The 20,658-nt window shown below is 27.4% G+C and overlaps 1 protein-coding gene across 1 annotated transcript; it reads left to right on the top strand.

Moving 5' to 3' along the window:
- Positions 1 to 234: 234 nt before the first annotated feature.
- LOC113364173 (ATP-binding cassette sub-family F member 1-like) lies at positions 235 to 11,934 on the top strand. The gene is made up of 13 exons (XM_026606653.1): positions 235 to 367; positions 1,168 to 1,380; positions 1,754 to 1,908; positions 2,961 to 3,186; positions 3,617 to 3,737; positions 4,233 to 4,344; positions 4,422 to 4,536; positions 4,922 to 5,044; positions 5,116 to 5,290; positions 5,593 to 5,771; positions 8,301 to 8,534; positions 11,192 to 11,350; positions 11,738 to 11,934. Exons 1-13 carry the CDS (start codon positions 329 to 331, stop codon positions 11,834 to 11,836), a joined length of 1,950 nt encoding a protein of 649 aa, XP_026462438.1. The 5' UTR covers positions 235 to 328; the 3' UTR covers positions 11,837 to 11,934.
- The last annotated feature ends 8,724 nt before the right edge of the window (positions 11,935 to 20,658 follow it).

Raw genomic sequence — 20,658 nt, 5'->3', positions numbered from 1 at the left:
TTCCTATCAGTGACTTTTATAATCTCAACTTTTTTTTATGTTGATTTTGATGTTGAGATATGTGCAAAAAATCTTCAAGCTACATCAAATAAAAATCAAAGAATCCTAAAAAAATGTATTGCCACACATTTCAACATATAACTTTTTTTATGCTTGGTGAATCTATAATTTGAAGAAAAAAATGAATAGTATATGACTAACGTATAATTATATGCTTATACTCAAATTAGAAAAACCGAATGAAGCAGAGACTTGCATAAACAAACCTGAGGGTGAAGTAAAGTCCAGCAAAAACACTGTAGAACAAAATGAAAAACAAGAAAAAACAATGAGCAAGGTTGATGATGCTGGAGATATATCACAGCAGGTAATACATATGAAAAATTTATATAGTAAAACTCATCTAGTGGTATCCAAACTTTGAGGCACCTCCTCAGGGGCGTGCAAGATTATTTTGAAAATAAACAAAAAAATATGAAATGATATAAAAAAATGAATATAATATTGCACATTAATTTGTAGGCTGGTCATTAAATTATAATACCAGTTGAGTTTTTATGAAATTAAGTTGTTAAAAAAAAAAAAAAAAAAGAGCGTGCAACTACTTTTTTTGAAGAACAGTGCGGTATGAAAAGGTGGGAATCCACTAGTGTCTTAATGTTGTGCCTTAAAATGTAATATTAGCATTAAATGATTGTTGTGCTAATCATTTTAGTAATTGAACTAATATGCTTTTTATAAGTTTAATATAAGCTCTCACTCACTAGTTCTGCTCTTATTTATGAAAATTGAATGCTAAGTAATACATTTAGAATTTCAGTATTCAATCTCAATCTCAATATATCTTTTATCCTCATGAATGAGTCACAATGCTCAAAACTTTTATGCTAAAATGTATGTAAATTATTTTAATATAATAAAGAATAGAATACATTTAGATGAAAAAACCAAAACAATTTTAAGTGTTAAACCTCAATCGTTGCTATTTATTTAATTTTCATTAAAAATTTCAGTTTTCAAATATTTTATTAAATTATAATGAAAACTAACCTATTCATAACTATTTTATGCTTGATATAACATATTTTTCTATATTTTGAATCAACCTGGCTTAATAAGTATTTATCATGCATGTTTTGTTTGCATATATATTTGTATTCTTTCCAGATTTCTGAGCTCACAATGTCTGATACAAAAGTGAATAAACTGTCTGATAATGAAGAAATTGCAAACGATGAGACAAGTTCTTCTAAAAAACTTACCCATAAAGAAAAGAAAAAGTTGAAAAAGAAAGAGGAATATGAAAAGCAAATGGAATCTCTCACTAAGAAGGGTGGACAAGGCCATAGTACCTTAGATAGCAACTTTACTGTTTCACAGGTAACATTTTTTTTGTTATTCTGTCATAATAGTATTCAAATTTATTATGTTTCAAGTTTGTGTTGAATATTCTTTTATACATTTTGGCTATAAGTATATTTATAGCAGGGTATTTGAATTATGTGGAAAAAAATATTCATATACTTATGTGGGAAGTATTATTGTACGAACTCAATATCATTTTAAATGCATTTATTTATATAGTAATTAAAGTAAAAAAGAATTTGACAACTTTGCGCACTGAATTTTTTTAATTTAATGTAGCAATTCTGAAGCAGCTTTGAGATCATCATTATTAATGAGCAATGGTTTTCTGAGGGTTTCTACAAAAAGTTGAAAAATATATATATTTATGTTATTCTTCTTGACATAGGTAGAGAAATCTGTTGGTCAAAAACTTGCAATGGAAAATGCTGTAGATATTAAAATTGAAAATTTCTCAATATCAGCAAAAGGAAATGATTTGTTTGTTAATGCCAACTTATTGATTGCAAATGGTAGAAGATATGGTCTAGTTGGTCCTAATGGGTGAGTTTCTATAATTTGATATTAAACTTTTGATTCTAGAATTTATGTATATTATTATTTTGTGCAAATTCTTATGCAAAATATAGTGGTACCTCATCATAAAAGTTTAATTCATTACGTAACCAGTTTCGAATCTTGTAACTCATAAATACAATTAAATGCCATTAATTTGTTAATTAAGTTTTCTTAATATTGAAATTAAGTTTTTGTTGATTAATCTATTTATTGTTTTGTTCTATCAATTATGCTACTTCAGAAATTAGTTAGACATGTTTTGTTAACTCTCATGCTTAAACTGTTTTTATCCACAAACTTTAAGAACTCAGAAACCTGTTTATAAATTATTGTAAGGCCTTTAGTTGAAGTTATACCCTATTTGTGCTTAAACACAGTGTATATCTATGGTGAATTATGCTTTAATTTAAGAGATAAGGCCTTCTTCATTAGATTCTTGGATATAAAAGTACATAATATTTTGTAAGAGTATAAAAGGCAAAAAACGCGAACTCAACATATATAACTGTATAATCACTATTAATATATACTTAAAATTTTAAATGTTAAATTTATCTTGAATATAATTGGGTTAATTGTTACTACACACTTAATATTAATATATAGTTAATAAAACAATTAAAAACTATAAAATAGTTTACTATCATAAATCAGCCAAAATGTTTTCATAGTAGAAAAATCATTGTTATAACTAATGAAACTTAACCAACTGTTGAAATTTTTTATATTTATATTTTTCCATTAACATTTTTCTAGAAAACTCTTGCTCGCTCAAAGCTTGTATCTCAAATTTTTTGTAAGTCGATGTACAGCTATATTAATGGTCAAAGTCCTGATCAAAGATGAACTGTCATTTTTTTTGTGAATTGATAACAAAAAGTTGCACACATGCAAACTTAAACATGTAAATAATGCACATATGCTTGCATGCATATGCACACTTTTTTTTCAAAATTATGCTTACAAGTTTCGGATCGCGAATATTTCGGTGTATGTTCTTAACCATTTATTTAAATTTATTATTCTTATTTCAACAGTCACGGTAAGACGACATTATTGCGCCATATAGCTGAGAGGGCCTTTGCAATCCCGCCTAATATCGATGTTTTATATTGCGAGCAGGAGGTTGTGGCTGATGATAAAACTGCAGTCGAGAGTGTTTTGCTTGCTGATGTTAAACGGACATCATTATTAAATGAATGCCGTGAACTAGAAAAACGGACGGAGGCAGGAGATCTTGAAGCACAGGGCCGTTTAAATGAGGTTTGTAATATTTATTCTTGAGTTTTTTTTAAATCGACCAAATTGGAAACTATAAATACATGTTTTATTATAGTTTACGTTTTGCATAGTACGTACACAGAAACATTAAAGTAATAAACGTTAGTTTGTAATTAAACAATGAATACAAAACTTGAAATATAAACAAAATTAAACAATATAGACACACCCAATACAAACTAAAATGAATAAATATAAATATAAATATAAATATAAATATAAATATAAATATAAGTATAAATATAAATATAAATATAAATATAAATTTAAAATGAATGGTTATAGTTGTCTTTAGCTCATTTTCACAAATTCGAATTCTGTATCCAGTATAATTAAATTATCTTTGTCAATTACATATTTAGTTGTAAAAAAAATACTACAAGTAATAGTTACTAATATTTTTTGTATTAAGGTTTATGAAGAACTCAAAGCGATAGGAGCCGATTCAGCTGAACCTCGCGCACGAAGGATTCTTGCTGGTTTAGGATTTTCAAGAGAAATGCAGGATCGAGCAACTAAAAATTTCTCAGGAGGTAATGATATCAATACAATTTTCCGTTGACTATAAAAACATCAAAAGTTTATGTAGTTAAAAGATTTTATTATATAAGATACTGACCTAGTCTTATAAGAATATTACTTTGCAGTTATTTGAATCATTAGCAATTTATCTGCCAAAATAAACCTTTTTTCTCAAAAGCCAGGAAATTTTTTGCTTTTATTCCTGAGAGGCCAAGCTTTTGAAGCAAAAATCCAAATGTGATTTCTTGAAAAATTACGACGTGCATATACCAAAAAGCATTCACTTTCAAAAATGATTATAAAAAAAAAATTCTTGACTTAATAGTAACCCAAACTATTAATTGGTCTTAAGTTTTATCAATAAACTTCAATCAAAAAGTCTTAATAAAATGTTTTTTTTTTAATTTATTCTATCATTTCTGTAGATAGAATAATTGAAGTATTAGTACATGCACATTGGGAATCAAAGTATGATTTATGCATTTTTTTTTTTAATTCACTTCCAGGCTGGAGAATGCGTGTTTCATTGGCGAGAGCTTTATATTTGGAGCCCACTTTGCTTTTACTAGATGAACCTACAAATCATTTGGATTTAAATGCTGTAATCTGGCTTGATAAGTAAGTGGTGCTAACATTTTAATATTCATTATGCGCAACTTTAATGTTTAAATTTATAATTAGAATATTTTATTCAGTTATTTGCAGGGATGGAAGAAGACTTTGTTAGTCGTTTCTCATGACCAATCTTTCCTTGATAATGTCTGCAATGAGATCATACACCTTGATCAACAAAAACTGTTTTATTATAAGGTCAGTATGATCAAAAATTGCTAATTAAATTTAAATATAGGTAAAATACAGTAAATTCAATAGTAAATTTAGTTTTAAGATATCAAAATTAAACATGAAGTATTCCTTCAAGTGTTAATTATATCTTATTGTCTCATTTTGGTTTTATTTTCAAATCGTAATTTTTGACTGTCTCTCTTTAGAGTTTTTTCTTCATATTAAAAACTAATTTTTGTTTTTTTTAATTGAAATTATCATATGCAGAAGATGGTATAAATTTGGAAAGAATTAATGGACAAAATGTTATAAAACATGATTAATAAATAAAATCAATTAAATCCTTAATATCCTGTTTATACAGGTATTCTCATGATTTCATTTTATTAATATATTTTTTTCTTGATAGGGAAATTACTCAATGTTCAAAAAAATGCATGCTCAGAAGCGTAAAGAAATGATCAAAGAATATGAGAAACAAGAAAAACGCATAAAGGAGCTGAAATCACATGGTTCTTCTAAAAAGCAGGCAGTAAGTATTAATATTACATGAACTCACCCATTTTTATAATTTATTTTATTTATGAATTTATTTTTTATTAGGAAAAGAAGCAAAAAGAAGTTCTAACACGTAAACAGGAAAAGAATAGAAGTAAAATACAAAAAGCAGAAGAAGACAATGGACCTACTGAACTACTTGCTCGACCAAAAGAATATATTGTCAAATTTAGTTTTCCGGATCCTCCTCCTCTTCAACCACCCATTTTAGGACTCTACAGTAAGTTGCAAGATTTTTTATTATGTTTATTGTGATTATTTTAAATTTACAGTTTTTTTGCAACTGATTCTGCATACTAATTACTTACTTCACTATTAAAAGTATTAATATTATACTTTAAAATCAAAACTAAATTTTTTTAAATAACAAATATTTAACTTTTTTTCATATGACATTAAACATATATTCTATTAAGACGTTTTCGATTAACAAATTCCGTTCCATTTATTTAGCATTTATTAATCTTTTTTAAGGAAATTTTATTATTATTATTAATCAAATCAAATGTTTTTACTTACTAGATGTAGATTTTGGATATGAGGGGCAAAAACCTTTATTTGTTGGTGCAGATTTTGGAATAGATTTATCGAGTCGAGTGGCGATTGTTGGGCCCAATGGTGTAGGCAAATCCACATTCTTGAAGTTATTGACTGGTGACATCACACCAATCAGAGGAGAAGTAAAACGCAACCATAGACTGGTATGAATAATTGATAATAATAGAAATTAATAGTTGTCTGAAAGAATTAGGTCCATGGTGTGAGAGCACCATTACCATTCCTAACGTTTTTATACACTTTTATGCATTTTTCTTTTCAAACTTCTAATTCCATGCTTCCTGGTCTTCTTCTACATATGTATGTACACATAGAATGTCAATTATAATTATTATGGTTTTCCATGGGGAGCAGGTAAAATAACAACTTTTATATTTACTATTTCAGGTAATGGGGAAAATTATTATAACTATTTTTTATAACTACTATACAATTCTGCATCATCCATAGTTTTCTTAATTTAATTCCTTTTCTATATAAATACTAATTGTAATATATTTGCAATTTTTTGATATTATTAATTTTATAATGATAACATTGTCACTAAAATGTAAAATTAATGCAATTTCACCAATTCAAAAACAGTGCACAGAAAACACAAAAAAGAAAATATGTTTTCTGCTAAACTAATATCTATTCAAAAAATAATAATTGTTATTTTGCCTATTTCCCATGGAAAACCACAATAATTATAATTTGTGACATTCTATGTATTATGTACATAAGTGTAGACAATTTCGTTGCAGAGATATCTTCTTTAATATATTTTTAAAACTCTATTTAATATAATTGTATTGAAAACTGTATACTGATATATATTTTTTCTATTAATTATTTATTGATTAATAGCATTGTAAAAAATCGAAAGAGGTAATGAATTAAAATTAAAAAAATACTTTTAATTGTCGGCACCAATAAATAAAAAATATTGGAATCTTCAAAGTTTTTCATACATTGAATACGGCGAATAAAAATAATCAATAATATTTTTTTTTTTTTATTCGTTGTGTTGAATTTTCAATTATGACTAATGAATATACTTATTTATTTATTTATTTATACGCCAATCGGCTTTATACAGTTTTATAATATAGTATGCTAATTTATAACTTATATATATATATATATATATATATATATATATATATATATATATATACATACACATCTACTTACACATCTACTTGCATACAGATATACATACATATATACTCATATAATACGCATTCATATACATACATACACATACATACACGTAGACTTTATAAAAAACTATGATAATTAACATAAAATAATACTTTGGTTAAATAATATGACTTTGGTGATAAAATTAATAGCACAAAATATTATGGTGTTTCAGTTTTTTCTTTATGTTAGCCTCAAAACTTTGTTGACGCATATCGAAAAAGTTCAAACTTACATACAAGATATAAATGGTTTTTGGTTTTAAATAATTATTTCCCTATATACAGAATTTGTCGAGACGCGCGATAATGATGAGCTTTATGCATGTTCGTCGCTCTTGCAAAGCGAAATTATATGCTTAAATTTCTCCAAATTTTGACCACAAAGTTCCATCTGAATTTAGATGAAATTTTGAATAACAAAAGAAAAATGCACAGGCTTTCGAATGATGCTAATTTAAAAATAATCCAAATTATTTTTAAATTTCCATGCACTAACAAATAATTTCTTTACATTAATTGTTATGAACAACATATACAATATCAGTATAAATAGAATCACGTTATTATTTTTTTATATATTTTATATTTCCGACAAAAAGTGAGTTTGAAAAAAGGGGACACTTTCATTTGTTTTTACTGATATTTTGGCCAAATGGTAAGATTAGGAATTGAAAATTGGTATATCGTATTTTTTCGAAAAGACCTATAAAATGGCATCAAAATTATTTAAGGGGGTATTCTACTGTAGAATTTTGAAAAAATCTAAAAAATTTTTTTTTCGTATTTTCAAAGTTAGTAATTCAAAAATATGTCATTAAAAGTATTTTTCAAAATTACTATTATTTCCTGAGTTATAGCCGTTTTAGTGACGTGGACTCGGTTCGGGTCCGACCGAGTCTCAAAACTTTGAACGCGTTTTTCTCGGAACTACTTTTTTCGAGCTGGCGGTAAGGATATCTCGAGTTCTAATGAACCGATTTATTTCAAATTGGAGAGGATCTTCTCTATACATACATCGCTTTATCGCATGGACCTTTCCTAAAACTATAACTTTTCATTTAGTATTTTTCAAAAATTCGGAATTGTTAAAAAAAACATGAAAAAAATATTTTTTTTTAACTTATCCAAGGTTCATACGATAGCGGCATCTATAATAACTAAGAATCCATTTATTTTTTTATGTTTCGGATCACCAGGAGGGTTGGAATCATGCACGCCAGGACACCCTCTTTTTTTGAGCCCCCACTTTGACTGCTCATAACTTTGTGAATTCTAATTTTTTTTATTCAATAATTTGTTTATGTAATAATAAAATATCAATAAACAAATGATAAAAAATCGATAGTAAAAATAATATTTGTTTCCTTTATACAGCGCTTCAAAAACCGGGCAAAATTCATGCTTCTACAGTAGAATACCCCCTTAAATTTCAGATTCTGTATGCCTCATACTCTTTGTTAATCCTTTATTATTTTATTCATTTAGCGCATCGGTCGTTTTGACCAGCATTCTGGTGAGCACCTGACTGCGGATGAAACGCCGGCCGAGTACCTGCAACGGCTGTTCGATTTGCAACATGAACGTGCAAGGCGAGCCCTCGGATCTTTCGGTTTGATTTCTCGTGCTCATACTGTGTGCATGAAGGATCTCTCAGGAGGACAGAAGGCTAGAGTTGCATTAGCTGAATTATGTCTTAATGCGCCCGATGTTCTCATTTTGGTAAGATTGTGATTACTTAAGGGGGTTGTTTTTTTTTGTTACAAAAAATGCAAGGTATTTGTTTTTGTTTTTTCTCGAAATGTATTGATCATAGAGACATGCGGTTTTTTTTAAACAAAAATCACAAAACCATAGAATATTACGTGATTTTCTTCTTTTTTTTTGCGCCGTCATTTTTTAACCAGGGGGCGCCAAAGTCGGTCTTGCAAAATAGATCTCTTTTGCGGTGCCACAGATAAATCCGTTGCGCATCGCCCGAAACAAAAAAAAAAAAGAAATTACGTTGAAGAAGAAGTTTGTTTCGAGTCCCCCTATCAAAATGAAAGAAAAAAAGCAAGAAGGAAAAAATAGCAGCTATTTAAAAAAAAAGTGTCAAAGAAGGCCTTTTTTGGGGCGAGAAGCTTCGCAAATTTTTTTTGCGTAATGTTATCAAGTTGTTTGAGGTAGGGGGATTAGGTATTGCAGTGGTGAACAAATTAAAAAAAAATGCAAGTCGATCCGACTTGTAGTTTTTGTTTAATTTGTGGCACCGCATTGAAAAAAGTCAATTTGAGAAAAACGTATTTAAAGTTCTTAATATAATGTACTGAATACACCATTTAATTTAATGTACTAAATACACCATGGTGTTCAAAGATGCTGACACATTAAAAAGGTCATGTGCATGAGGTATTATAATGAAAAAGAGGAATCTGGCATACAATAGCTCGCGGAGCGATAAAAAAACGCTTTCAGAGGATCATATGTATAGAGATATATATATATCTATAACTTTGTCAAAAAAATAGATATTGAGATGATTTTTTTTTTTAAATGATTCTAAGGTTTTTATCTTTCATAACATCAAAAAATCTCAAAACCGAAACAAAGAAAAATAAAAAAAGAACAACCCCCAAGAAAGATTTATTAACTTCCCAAATGAGAAGTTTGTTTTCATCAAAAAATCCGATTTGCTAATTTTATGTTTTCTCGGCGTTTCAAGCCATTCTGAACCGAGTGAGATGAAATTGGGAAAAAGCATGTGTGTGTTTTTGAAATTAAACATTTTGATTGGGACTGGATGAAATCAAAATTTCTGCTAATCCTTGCCAAAATCAGTTCAAGTATGCTTGTAAAATTGAAGTTTTTGACTTACTAATGGAAAATAAAACTAGTGGTATTGGTATTTTGCCTTGAGGCAAGTTACATGAACTTCCCAATATGTGTAAATAATCGAAGTAATCTATAAAACAGATATGCAGACAGATAACAGATATGCAAACAGATAACAGATTTTTGCCGTAAATCGACATTTTCTCAAAAACGGCTAGACCGATTTAAAAAATTTAAAAGCCATTCGATGCGCCTTGATGAGGACTATTGTTTGTCAGTTTTGTAATTTGGGTTAAACTTTTCGTTCACATTTAAGCTCATACTACCGAATCGATTTTAAAACATCAAACACTGTTCAAAAGATATTAGTTGGGAATGATACTGATTAGGTTTAGGTGAAACTCTACCGAGCCGTTTTCTTGTAATTAACTGTTGAAAAAAAAATAAAGCCGATTTTTATGGAACTTTTTTTGGGGATATATATATTATGGTCTTATAGCACTTACTGAAATATTATGGCCTTACGACAAGTAGTTTAATTTTAAAAATTTATCAATGAAATGAGAAAATGATTAGTTTTTTTAACGCTTGTTAAAATATAAATTAAACGATTTACTTGGTATAACGATAGAGTACTTGGTTTTAATGAACATACAAAACAATTAGTCCTACGGAAACTGGTTCAATTATGAAAATGATTGATTTTTGAAAATTTGTTTTTAAAAAATACTCCGTGTTAACATGTGCATTTGTTTTCAATTATGTGTAATAAATCCACTCGGAATACTTTTAATCACTCATAAATTAATTTATTTTTTATAGACTACTTTGATTATTTACACATATTGGGAAGTTCATGTAACTTGCCTCAAGCCAAAATACCAATACCAACTAGGTCTATTTTCCATTAGTAAGTCAAATACTTCAATTTTACAAGCATATTTGAACTGATTTTGGCAAGGATTAGCAGATATTTTGATTTCATCCAGTTCCAATCAAAATGTTCAATTTCTGTGTAATATTCGGTTTTGTATAGAAAAAGATTTTTTTTTTTTTTTTAGGAAAAGATGACTGATTGTGTTAGTGATGTTAGTATTAGTGACTTGTTTCTGATCTGAATTATTCATCAAAAATAATCTTGATTCAAATTATGAAATTTCAAAAATTTTAAAAATTGTTTACAAAGAAACTGCCCAGCCGTTCTTTACTAACAAATAATCAACACAATTCTTAACTGATATCTTTAGAACGGATTTTAAATTTTCAAAGTCGATTAAAATTTTTGCGTAAACACAAACGCTTACATACACAAACGATTCAGAATGGCTTGAAACTTCCAGAAAACATAAAATTAGCAATTTGGATTCTCTGGAGAAAACTAACTCTTTCTTCTGGATGTTAATAAATAAAAAATATAATATTTGATGAGTTGTGTGTGAATTCTTTATATGTAAATTATTGATAAACAGTATTAAAGCCTTATTTAAAATAACGATATTTTAATCAAAATGTATTTAGCAATTTTATAGAATGTAACACTGTTTAGTTGAATATCTGAATTTTAGGATGAACCTACGAATAACCTTGATATTGAATCAATTGATGCATTGGCAGAAGCCATAAATGGATATAAAGGCGGAGTTATTGTAGTTACGCACGACGAAAGACTTATTAGAGAAACCGATTGTGCCTTATATGTGATAGAAGATAGAACGATAAATGAGGTTTGTTATTAAATAATAAATTTTCTCTTAAATATTCTAGAATCCGAAGATGTGCTGTCAGTTAGCACTTTATATCTAATACTTTCTTGCCCAAAAATCATACAGAAGGTTTATAGGTGTTACTTGATGACTTGATAATGAAAATCAGTAGATATTTCAAATTTCTCAAAAGTTTTTCATTGGTTTTAGTAAATACATATTATTTATAACTATTTTTAAATTGCTGGAAATCATCCCCTATAGTCATATTATTTTAATACATTATTAATCATCTTTATAATACTTTTTAACTGTCATATTTTTACTTCTTTTTTTAACTTGAATGCATATGAGAATTTAATAATATCATGCACTAGTTTGTCATTTATAATGTTTTCATAATTTTAGGTGGATGGAGATTTCGATGACTATAGAAAGGAATTATTAGAAAGTCTGGGTGAAGTAGTGAATAATCCAAGTATTGCCGCTAATGCAGCAGTATCATAAAAGAATATCACAATATACATAAATGCTGCATATTACTTCCAATTCTATTATGTATATTGCGCTTTGTAAATCAGAAGGAATAAAGAAATTCATTATCTTACAACATATACGATATTGCTTGCCTTGGTTTAAGCATTAAGGATGCATGTAATTTTGATATAAAACTCTTGGTATGCCAATTTTCCATTTCAAATTATCAGATTGTAGGGTGTCAATGTTTCAAATAAATGTTTTTAATTTTAAATTATTGAATATGTAGACTAGATCTATTCAGTAGCACAACACTTATCTTCCTATCCAAAACAATTCTATTATTGAGATATCAAAATGAGCTTTTCAAAATCGAAATTGCTACAATTTGGCTTCTTGAATCATACAATTACCCTTTACGTTTAGTTTAATTTGTGATTTTTTTCCATTTGTTATGTGGTGAAAATGTAGTGAATTGAAAATTTTAACATTGTATTAGATTTTATAAAAGTTGAATATTTACTCAATTATATATATATATATATATATATATATATAATTGAGTAAATATTATATCTATATTATATTATATATCTTGCCTTTTGCAAGTACCAATGTAGGTATTTTTAGAGATAATTTGCAACACATATTGTGGTCAAGTTTCTTAGGCCGTAGGAGCCATTGTCGAACAGAGCTGCAGTTTGAATACTCAAATCAACATACATTTTTATAACAAGTTTAGTTTAAAAAAGACTCAAATTACTTATTGAAAATATTTGATGATTCTTTATTGTGTTTGACTATTACTACTATTCGGACTGTACATTTTCTTGGAAAAAGATTTTGTTGAAACTGAAAACTATGTTACCAGTCTATAAATATTTTGATTTACTCTATGTTTAAATTTTATTGTGAAGATTATTTAAATTAGAATAAATGAACAGTCTGTGCTGAGCCTTGTTTGAACGAGTGTTCCTAGACAATATGAGAACAATATTCAAGACAAGTGTCCTTATCATTATAATAAATAATCATTTCATAACTAATGGATTTAAAGCTGAAGTTTTTTTTTATATGAAAATATGACTGAGGTAAGTACCAAATAATGCTTTATATTTCAAATTTTATGCAAAGTGGTTTATGTTTATGTATTCATAAATATTTTGGCAAACTGTAGGGCATAATTCTATGGTTGTTGAATATACTTTCAACACGTTAATTTATTTTAATGCCTACATTGTAATATTTAATAAAGCCAAAACGGATCCACGGACTTTTTAACAAAGTTTTTGCTGTTTTGTTCCTGTCAAATATTTAAAGACATCCACGGATTTTTTGACCTGTTGCTGTAAAAGTTTAAAATGTTAAAAGAATTTATAAGTAATATAATTTTGTTGTCTGTTTCTGATTTTGAATAATATTAAAAACAATTGTACACAATTGGAGTTGTACTTTCTGCGAAAAGTTTGTGGAAAAAGCATCTAGTTTTATTATTATTATAACTATATTTGTTCTTATCACAGGTGCTTATGCATTTAGCTCTGTATCTCCGAAACCGCTGCGCCTGCATTTGCCAAAAACTAATCACCACTTCTCCCGTCATTACAAACTGAATGTTTTTTAGATCATTCAAATCGGATCTAAAAAGATATCTATATCCATATCTCAAAAACTCGATTTCTATTTTCTGCATTCTTTGCTCCTGGACCTGCCTTTGCCAAAAACTAATCAGCACATCTCCCTAACAATAACAGTATCTTAACAGCCTCGGCCACTCGCACATTCGGCATACTACATTTTTAGGAAACTTATATCTTTTATTTAAAAATAAGACTATCGCCATGGCAATGGTTACCAATATAAATAAGACTTTATATTTTCACAAATCAGAAAAAGGTTCTGTATAACGAATTGGCCGAGATCGTTAAGTTACCACTACGGTTGCTCAATGTTCCCTGGTTCAAATCCTCGTAGAGGCTTGAAAAATCAAGTGTCTAGTTTTTCATAATTATCAAATATTAGTTCAAAATATTAAATTCAGGTGGCGCATTTCGACCTTGACACTTAGTAAATTTCTGAAAAACAAAAAACTCAAGTTTCGCACTTGACTGTAAGAGAGATGCATAAAGAGAGAGATGACGAAGGTACAGGAAGAACCGCGGGAAAGAGAAGGGTAGAGGCAGATGATGAATAAGAGAGATGTGTATGAGACATATGCTTTATTCAAATTCAATATTAATACAATATGAGAATAAAAATAACTATTATCATCAATAACTCAAATAGCCGAGCGGTTTAAGTGACCGCATACTCGGTGAAGTCACTCTGGAGGCACAAGGTGAGGAGGATCGAGTCCAGCTGAAGGCAACAACGACCAACTATGAAGCAGAAAAAATGGAGCAGTGCTGGTGGCTGGCTGGTGGCAGGCGCAAAAAGGGTCCTGAAACGAACACACGAGGTGATGGTCAACCTGAGGTCCGTGATGCGAGAGGTTACACGCAGAGAGACACATTGCGAAAGATGCATGCCGAACCCAAAAATCTACCCAGAAACCACAACATGCGAAAAAAACACCCAAAAAAGGAAAAAAAACGTGAAAAAAAGCGGAAAAAAGGGAAAAAAGGGGAAAGAGGAGGAGAAGGGGGAGGTGGGAGCCTAAAAAAAAAACCCCCTAAGTCCCAGGTCAATTTTTCTCTTTTCTGTTCAGCGTTGAAACTTTTTTATGTTTTTTAGTGTTCCCTCACACCAATTCCCAAAGCCAACACTCGAATGAAATCAAGTCCACGTTGAAATTTTCACAACGAGAAAAAATTACTGGGACTTAGTTAAAATATTTAACTTTGCCCCAATAAAATTTTCTCGTTGTGAAATATTCAATGTGAGCCTCATTCATTCGAATGTTGGCTTTGGGATAATACAGCATGCATAAATAACTCGTCTGTCTTAATTGAAAAGGTTTCAGAAAATTTGGACTTAGAAAAAAAAATTATCTGAAAGGACTTAGAAAAAAAAAATTATTCGAAAGAATTATAATCAGAAAATTTGGACTTAGAAAAAAAAAATATCTAAAAGGACTTAGAAAGAAAAAATTATTCGAAAGAATAATAATCAGAAAATTTGGACTTAGAAAAAAAAATTATTCGAGAGAATTATTTAATTAATCGATGAAATGAAATGATACTAATCGAATCAAAATTGTTTATACGACTTGATAAAACATGTGAAACCTTTACAATTAATCGAGACAAAAACAAATTTAGTTGACTTGAATAATATACAAATTATTAGAAAAAGCCACAAAAGAAATTTATTAAAACTTGTAAAATGAAATAATGAAAAATGTTCGAAAACTTGAACATTAAAAACTTCAAAACTGTTTAAAGCTGATTGTTATCCTTTAGAAATCGAGTTAAATAATTTTTACCACTTGAATCGAATAATAAACTTGTAAACAAAACTATATTTTGTCTAATCATTCAAGTCAACTCTTTGAAACTTTGATTGCAAGTCTTGATCAAAATTGTTCTTAATAATATAAAAATAAAAATCATTGAATAAATTTCAAATAAAATTACAGTAAAAGACTTTTAAAAGCCGCATTTAATTAACAATTTGGTAAGTCGTATTGACTATTTGAAATATTTTGATCAAAACCAACAATCGTGTTATCCATAAATAAGAATGTACATGCAGTCAATATCGCTACAGGGAAAACACATGATTCTTGATACTGGAAATGTAATTTAAAAAATTGTTTCCGAAGAATAATGAACAAGAAGTGTCACAAAAAAAGAGATTTTTGTAACAAAGTAAATTTGTAATTTGTAATAAAATACCATCAATTTAGGAGTTACCTAAGGAAGAATGCTAGGGCCTCTTCAACAAATGAGTAATCGATGCTTACAAAAAGCTGTATTGGTTAACCAATAATTTGGTAACAAAAATTTAATATACATATAAGAATTCTGAATTCCACACAAAATCAGTTCATAGTGTTATTTATAGAGCAAAGGAATCTCTGGTGGAATATTATTATGGAATTGTAATAATATAAATTACTTTCAATGTCTTTGATACATAAGAGAAGTACAAACTTTTATCTTTTATATTGATTTAAAACATTCATAAATTTTAATTCATATGTAAATTGAAAAAACTGAATCAACATGTCTTCCCCATAGCAAATTAAATATGAACATAGTCTTTAATACATATGTCTGCCAAATTAATTTAAAATCTTTTATTAGCATAATAGTTGTAGTTGAATAAACAAAGAATATATTGTATTTTATGAATTAAAAATTAATAAAGTATATCTTATTAAAGAAAATGATATTGACTCAAATATAATAGTATAAACGATATTTTCAGCAGATATATGTATACAACTATATTAATAATGCACGAGCCAGAAAATATTTCACTAAAATATATACAGGCTGCTTTATAAATGATATCGGATAAGATAGGCACAAGTCCCCAAAGCATCTTTCAATTAATTTCATTTAATATGAAAAACAAGCATCAAATACATAACTATATAAGAAATATTATCATTACAAGCATAAAACTAGTATATAATAAAAAACTCGGTCATTAATTGTAAACCTCTTTCAGAAAATAAATTATGAGTAATATCTTTTTATTTGTTTCTATTAAAATTATAGTTTCACTAAAGATTACAAAAAATATTGTGATGAAGTAAACATTTTCAAAATTATTTTACTGCTTTAAAATCAAAGATAAGAAAAACTTAATGCATATATACTGCATATGTAGTACTTTATTTTAAATATTCAATATTTAATTCTTATGTAAATATATATATATATATATATATATATACATATATATATATATTATATATATATATATATATATATATATATATATGTATATATGATAAAATTGTTCTTGGGCATCCATCCAGTAATTAATAACAGTTTTATTGAAAGAAAATGTTTTTATTAAGAAAACATACGTTTCCGGACTTGATTAGACCCATCCACAGAAAAATATAAATAAAAACATGTAAAAAAGCATAAATCTAACCAATTTAATGAATTAAATAAATCAAAACATTTTCTTTCAATAAAACTGTTATTAATTACTGGATGGATGCCCAAGAATAATTTTATCATATTATTTCACCATCTGAAGAAAACCCTCTCGCTTATATATATATATATATATATATATATATATATATATACATAAAAATTAAATATTGAATATTTAAAATAAAGTACTACGTATCAGATGTAGTATGATAAATGCCTGTATATATCAGAAATATATTCTTTGACTCGCTTTGTATAAAACATGCTTTGCACTTACATTGTTCGATATCCTCTACAGCAGCCCCCAGAGCACTAACTCATTACTCGAACCACCTCTGGAGCATCTGCCAGAAATCTCAAGTACTCGACACAAAATCACTACTTTAGAACCACTACATAACTTTAGTCTTTTACAAGTCAATTTGACCTGTTGCAATAGTCCGAGTAAAGTCTTTACACAATACACAACACACGACTTACATTAGAGACTTTCGTGAATTTAGAATTCGATAATAAAGAGATATGTGGTAAAAGTACTAAAGTATAACCTACAAAAGCACATATATAAATTATACTATTGATAATTGCATATATATAAATAAAGGATACATTGACGCTGTAAATGAATTGTTTAATTATAAAATTGACTCAAAATGGAGGCCCTGAAAGAGATACTTATCAAACTATTTAAGGTACACTTAGGCACTTCTACACATATCCATTTTTTGGCTTTTAATTAACGTTTCACGATAAATTTATTATATCAAAATGATCTACTAAATTAATTACACGTTTTGATGCATAAATTAATTAAAACTAATCAAGGATTTAATTAAAAATCATAATTAACGCGACCGCGTGTTAATTCACGAAAATTTCTTTGACAATTAAAGTCAATTGATGTTATCAACATGACAACATGTGTCAGAATGACTGTCACCTCTTGTACAATTTAAAGCGCGAAATTCAAGCAGAAAGTTTATTCTTTGGGAAAATATTTATATTCATCAAAATAAAAAGTATTGTTATATAAAGTATATTTTTCAAAGTGTATAAATTTGCATAAAAAATAAAATTCTTCAGTTAAAATTGCTTTATGAAATTATTTTAGCTTATTAATAAATCTTTGATGCGAACTTTTATTTAAAACAAGCTGGAAATAATATAAATTATATACCATAAAATTTATAATTACAATTACAATTACAATGGTTATTAAAAACTCAAATACTTTTATAATATAATTTTAATGTACATATATATCTATAAACTATAAAATAAATATGGATTTTATGTACAAAAATATGGATTTTAAGTATAAAACTAAAAATGTAATGAGTAATTACTTAAATTTTATATCTAAGTACATTATAATATTATACAGGCACATTTAACTACCTCTAAAATCAAAGTTATTAAGCATCAAAACACACATTCACACATTCTAAGTTATAATTTTAGAAATAAGTACGTTACGATTAGAATTGTATATACAATTTTAATTGCCAGAACATGGCACTCTTATTTTATTATTATTGTCCATTTAAATCTCAATAATGCACTTGTATTAATTGTATTGAACTCTATGAGTTATATAGAAATTTCTGTTGTATACAGTTTCAAAAGGTTCACGAAACATTCTATAAATACCATTTACAAGCAATTAAATTGAAATGACCAAAAGCCAATGTAAAAAGCATCATATATAACTAAAACTAGTCTTTAAACAATCACACTGTCATCTACTTTTTAAACGTACATAGGTAATTCGCTTTTTACATCACTAAAATATTCATGCTAAGATATTTCATCTTCCTTATCCGTGCTTCGTAGGTTACTTGCAGTTGAGGTGGTTCACTGTGACGTACTAAACTTAAAATACTCATGTTCACGTTGTCACAAATTTTCACCTATAATAAAAAAGATTGGGCTGTAATAATAATATGAAATATAGTAATAATAGTATCATTTTTGTTTTTGACAGTAAAGTTAATCCTATAAAATACAATGTAATTATAAAAATTATATTAATTCAGACCATTCTGTATGAAACTAAATGCATGTAGTTATTTTATTTTATATTTTAAAGATGAAATCAAATTTTCATAATATTTTATGAAATGGATGTTTAAAAAATATCTAACATTGAAGTTACATGTATGGTAAGCATTCCTTTCTTTCTAGTTTTGTGATTTATTTATTGTATTTGTAGGTATATCATAACATTCAAAATTGATTACGATCTGCTCTTTGTCATCGTTTCGAAATATATTTATTTATATTAAAGAAATCAGATGCCTCCACAACTTTATTATAAATGTATGAGTTGATATTTTAAAGCTTGCAGTCTTCTTTTTCAAATTATAGTTAAGTAAGTATAGTTAAGTATTCATTCTCATTATATAATTCATATACATAGTTATATAATTACTTATTTTTATAATTTTAAAGATTACTTATAGTTACCTGGAAATCACACTTGTTGGTTCTATTAACAGTATTGGTAACCCTTAATAAAGGTGTTTATATCAGACTTGATCTAAATTATTTCTTCTACATGTATCAAGACTTGTCTCATTATCACTGAGGTAAAGTAATAAATCTGATACCTTCGGAAACAGTGTTTTTCCAAGAGTTCTATACTTGCAACAGCAAAAGAGTCCACAACACTATAAAATAAAAATTAGGTAAAATTATTTTGTAACATTTAAATACTTCTTTGTAAAGCATATATAATATAAACACTATATAAAATTTTATTTCTTTGTAAATTCAATTCATTCGAAAAGTATTCTAATAGTAAAAACTAATAGCAGCACATCAATATCAATTACAATAAAATGTCAATTAATTAAAACTCAGAAATGGTTTTTCTTCATAGTATTTGTTGGGACAAAAAACTAATATAAATATAAACCTGATTCAATAATTGATTTATTTTAGAATTACTTAAAAAATTGAACAATTCAATTGGTTCATCTAAATTGACCTGAAATTGAAAGAATGTACATGCAGTCAATATCGCTACAGGGAAAACACATGATTCTTGATACTGAAAATGTGATTTAAAAAATTGTTTCCGAAGAATAATGAACAAGAGGTGTCACAAAAAAAGAGATTTTTGTAACAAAGAACATTTGTAATTTGTAACAAAATACCATCAATTTAGGAGTTCCCTAAAGAAGGATGCCAAGTAATCAATGCATACAAAAAGCTGTATTGGTTAACTAATAATTTAGTAATACAATTTTAAATATAAGAATTCTGAATTCCACACAAGATCAGCTCATAGTGTTATTATAGAACAAAAGAATTTCTGATTGACTATGGAACTGTAATAATATAAATTATTTTCAATGTCTTTGATACATACAAGAAGTACAAACTTTATTATTTTATAATGATTTAGAACATGTATGAAATTCAATTGTATAAATATATACAAAAACTGAATCAAGATGTTTTCAGCATAACTAATAATATAAGAACAATGTCTTGGTTATCAAGCATCTCTTGCCAATTAAATAAGTGCATTGTATTATTTAAAATATAGTAAAAATTTTTGCAAGTAATATTTGATATCTTTTACACACATGTCTGCCAAATAAATCATTTTCATATAATAGTTATTGCTGAATAAACAAAGGATGAGTTATATTTTATGCAAATTGAATTGAAAAAAGCAACAAGCAACAATTACAGCAACAATTAAAAAATATATATTGACTCAAATATAAACAATATTTACAGCAGATATATGTATATAAAATATTAATAATGCATGTGTCAGAA

Source organism: Ctenocephalides felis, unplaced genomic scaffold, assembly GCF_003426905.1.
Source record: "Ctenocephalides felis isolate EL2017-DRISC unplaced genomic scaffold, ASM342690v1 CF-g0.4_SCAFFOLD_00845, whole genome shotgun sequence".
NCBI classification, from domain to species: Eukaryota; Metazoa; Arthropoda; class Insecta; order Siphonaptera; family Pulicidae; genus Ctenocephalides; species Ctenocephalides felis.
The sequence above is the reverse complement of the archived record's forward strand: the minus strand, read 5'-3'. Positions and strand labels throughout refer to the sequence as shown.

Bases quoted from the DNA above. Each gene is read 5' to 3' on its own strand.
- LOC113364173 (XM_026606653.1), top strand. From the start codon at position 329: ATGAGCAAGGTTGATGATGCTGGAGATATATCACAGCAG. The intron at 1,381-1,753 runs GTAACATTTTTT...TTCTTGACATAG, and splicing joins GCAACTTTACTGTTTCACAG to GTAGAGAAATCTGTTGGTCA. The intron at 4,537-4,921 runs GTCAGTATGATC...TTTTCTTGATAG, and splicing joins AAAAACTGTTTTATTATAAG to GGAAATTACTCAATGTTCAA.